The sequence below is a fragment of the Scleropages formosus genome, chromosome 9 (genome assembly GCF_900964775.1).
Source record: "Scleropages formosus chromosome 9, fSclFor1.1, whole genome shotgun sequence".
Classification (NCBI taxonomy): domain Eukaryota; kingdom Metazoa; phylum Chordata; class Actinopteri; order Osteoglossiformes; family Osteoglossidae; genus Scleropages; species Scleropages formosus.
In genome coordinates, this window is record NC_041814.1 from 25,967,159 (window position 1) to 25,970,990 (window position 3,832).

At 39.6% G+C, this 3,832-nt stretch overlaps 1 protein-coding gene across 5 annotated transcripts; it reads right to left on the reverse strand.

Annotated features, from left to right (window-relative positions):
• On the reverse strand, positions 1-3,375 carry chchd7 (coiled-coil-helix-coiled-coil-helix domain containing 7). 5 transcript variants are annotated; one of them, XM_018744276.2, is made up of 4 exons: positions 3,356-3,375; positions 1,914-1,989; positions 1,674-1,772; positions 1-1,123 (listed from the first exon to the last, which is right to left on the reverse strand). In XM_018744276.2, the coding sequence occupies exons 2-4, from the start codon at positions 1,965-1,967 to the stop codon at positions 1,019-1,021; spliced, it is 258 nt and encodes an 85-aa protein (XP_018599792.1). In that variant the 5' UTR covers positions 1,968-1,989; positions 3,356-3,375; the 3' UTR covers positions 1-1,018. The 5 variants fall into 5 exon arrangements, with proteins under 5 accessions (XP_018599792.1, XP_018599790.1, XP_018599791.1 ...); XM_018744274.2 differs by having other exon boundaries at positions 3,296-3,374; XM_018744275.2 differs by having other exon boundaries at positions 3,324-3,368.
• Between the last annotated feature and the right edge of the window lie 457 nt (positions 3,376-3,832).

Below are 3,832 nucleotides of genomic sequence, written 5' to 3' on the forward strand. Positions count from 1 at the left end.
ATTACTAATAGTACAGAATGCCTTGCACATTTTTGTGAAGACTCAACTACATTTCCAAAATGATTGCACATTTGGAATTATATGGATTCACAGGGGGCGGCTGGTGGTGTTGTGGTTTGAGTTGCTGCCTTGGCCTCCAAAGGTTTCCAGTTTGATCCCGGCCTTCTTGAAGTTGGATTCACGGCAAAACGACGACCCGTTACGCAACTCTTTTTCTTTCTTAATCGAGCACCAAAAATATCCAGTTAGTTGCAGCTGACTCACATCAATAACACAGTGATACACTGAGAGTTTCCGACAGTCCTTTATGTCATGCACTTTGTGTAGAAGATGCACTTACATAAAACTTTTTCCTCATCTCTTAGTGTGAGTGGTAAAGTACAGCAAACATTACATCCCTTTAGTACCGGAATTACTTTCACTGGGGAAGAAACTACAACACATTTTCTGTTTTTTGATCAAGAAAAACATTTTATATTGTGTTCAGTTTTTGAAAAATCATAAAATGTCTATTGATTACTTATAAATACATTAAAAGGCTAGTAATTTCATTCACAGTTAAACTGCTTAAACATTTCACTTACGAGAGCACCTCAAAGTCACTGGATACTCAGCAATCTCTTTGTGAGAGGCCAGCAAACACCAGGTCCAGAAAGGACATTAAGAGTACAGTACACACTGACGATTTTTCCTTCCAGAGATTTGTTCCAGGAAGCTAAACACAACCAATTATGAATGTTGCAGCGTTATGGTTTACCTTAACAGTACAAGAGCTCCCAGCATTCCACCCTTCATTTGACAAAAGTCATCCATCCTAGATGTTGCACAACATCTTATTCATAACGTTCACATTAAGCATACCACAAAGACTGTAAAGAAAAGTACGTCAGGAGTGCTTTTAATGACCATCTATATCCAAGCCGACCCACACGCACGCCTGCGCACTTGCACGGTCTCCGTCACTGTCACAAGTCGGTGAAAGCCGCTTGCAGCGGCAGCACCCCCCCACAGTTGTCCATCAGTAGGGCTTCTCCCCCATGGCCTCCAGGATGCGCTGCCTCTCCTCATAGGTGGGCATGTCTGGCTTCACTCCATCCCGCCTCCGCTGCACCATTATGTTGTGCTGGGAATATCAAGATGTATTAACACAAGTGGGCTGTTCATAACTAAACGCCTTGGAATATGAATTTGTACACATTACATATCTGCAACATGCAGGGAAACACGCAACATGCTGGTTAAAGGCAGGGAATTGTAACCTGAAGGTTGTTGATTCAAACCCAGTACTGCAGTACCCTTGTACAATTACCCTGAGCTGTCTCAGTAAAATACCATGCTGTAAATGATGTAAATTCTGTAGGTTGCTATGCAATATATTAAAAACACTGTCAAAATCTGAACTCCCAATAAAGCAAACTTCTCAGTGTGATACAACCAATATACTGTATAGTGTACAAGCTGGGTTAACTACTGTAAATATAATAGCTGAGTTTGATACAGAAAACATGAGAATAACACCTAAATCAAGCATAAAAGCACATACTGATAAATAACATCACCATTCTGGTATAATACATACAACCTGCCTTGATCAGATTTCTAACAAAAACATGACCGACGAGGGAACGAAACATGTACGGAATTCACAATTCAGTGTCACGAAAAGTACTCACCCAAAATTTCCTGCAGTTTTTGTACCTCATGAAATACGTCGAGCACATGTCCCTGTTGTAATTATTGGCATCTAAACACCTTCTAGAACCATCACTTTCCTTCAGATACAACAAGTGGGGAAAAAACATTACTCAATAGTATTTAAGGGTCTCTCCATGGATGCAGGAATAATTTCAATTTTTTTTTTTTTTTTAACGATAATATAATATGCGAAGCACATCTTGTAACAACGATGTTACCTCAATGCATGGGTTACTATCCTGGTTTCTAAGTCTCGCCACATTTTTAGACATCTTCCTGAAACATCAGACAAGTCTGTAATTGAAACAAATACATTATAAAGTGCAAATGCAGGCTCCTGCATTCATAAGCAAAAAAAAACTCAGTTATACATTTAGTAAAATATGAACGTAAATCATTTTGATAATGGGTTGTAAATTATGGAATTGCAACTTTTATGTAAATCTGGCAGCTACTTTAGAACTAAAACCATAAAACACATTCATGTACAATCAAATTGATATTTTTTGCAGAAAAACTTTAATTTGTAAAAACTTTAAGTTAATAGCTGGTTAAAGTGTTTGTTTCGGGACAAATACTTTGAAATGTTCACGTATGTTTGTATATTTCACATTACATACAAAGGTTAAAGAAGTTTATCATTTACTTGCTAATTTTAAGTAAGATGTCTCAAATCTACTTATAAAATTCAATCCTTGCCATAACAATGAAGCTCCTACGAGAATTTCCCGTTTGAGCTTCAAAGTAATAATGATTTTTTAAAAAAATGCAATGAATGTTACAGTGAAATGTTTTCCTTTATTAGAAGATCATCTTCTTAATAGTAACTTTAAATCTTGGTGTTATGGTCATTGCCGTAACTTTAAAAGTGGTGTAATAACGCACAAAAAAATATATTCCTGAAACAACTCAAATTACGACCAGGTCCAGGATGTCAATGGGAAGAACTTCTCACCCTTTAGCATTTAAAACCTACGTCACGAAAAGTCGCAAGCGGTCATTGGTCAGGCATGAAAACCCCAGCCAATTGCAGGTCAATCGTCTAAACCACAGCCAACCAGCTAGCCATTTCACACCTTAACCAATCATCGGTGAATCCTCAAACACCACCAGCCAATCGGCGACCAACCTTCAAAACTCCAGCCAATCATAATTGAATCCTCAAAATCCCGCCAATCATCATGTGCAAACAAAGTTGTAGTTCCCCGACCTGCTCTGACCGGATCCGTGAACTTCTAAACTGCAGGGCTAAGTTAACAAACTAAACGATGCATGTGTGTGACCTTCACGGTTTGGTTACCGAACGTAAGCGAAGTTGTCTTGTCTTAACTGCGGGTTAACAACAACAACAAAAATAGTGTTCAAAGAAAATACTGTCAGAACTAAATATTTATATTTTTGCCATTCATTGTTGGCAAAATTCATGCAAGTTCACGTAATCATTATTATGCTACACCACGGAAACACCGCGGAGGTTATCCAGCTGCAATTAGCCACAACAACAATTTCTTTTTTTTCCACACTCCGACAAAAAAAATCCTAAAAACCATCACCCACGTCGGCAGTGACATTTTACATTAAAGAGAGAGGCAGCCCGTACCCGTGGTCTAATAACGCCGCACACTTACAGCGCTCACTCGCCGCAATGTCGAGTACTCACGTTGCCAGTCGGGACGTCATTAACAACATCGCACAACCAAACAAACAAGGACGACTTTCGAAAACTGACGTTCGAATTGGCCAACCGCTGCACAGAGCAGGACTATGATGAAAGGCCACCAGTTTATTGTCACGTCTAACAGCCAATAGAAATCTCTCACTAGCCTATAGAGTCCACCTCTCGCCACAGATAACGGCAACGAAAATACATTCAGATTGACAGAACAATTGGCGAGTCCGCGTAAAGAGCATAAAAAGCAAAGACCAGTAGAAACGGTGAGCTGTGAGAATGACACCGTATGCCACCAATCGAAAGTAAGATGTGGGCGGGACTTTAAATGGGCGTGGCTAACACCAGGGTTTAGTTGCACCGCAGCGCATACACAATGGCTGCTGGAAAGAGGGGAAAGCAAACAATTTTCAGGCCCGCCGCGTCCAGCAAAAAATATGAGAAAAAAAATTATTAAAAATTCGGAAA

Bases quoted from the DNA above. Each gene is read 5' to 3' on its own strand.
- chchd7 (XM_018744276.2), bottom strand. From the start codon at position 1,967: ATGTCTAAAAATGTGGCGAGACTTAGAAACCAGGATAGTAACCCATGC. The intron at 1,773-1,913 runs GTAACATCGTTG...TTGTATCTGAAG, and splicing joins ATAGTAACCCATGCATTGAG to GAAAGTGATGGTTCTAGAAG. The intron at 1,124-1,673 runs GTGAGTACTTTT...TGATATTCCCAG, and splicing joins AAAACTGCAGGAAATTTTGG to CACAACATAATGGTGCAGCG.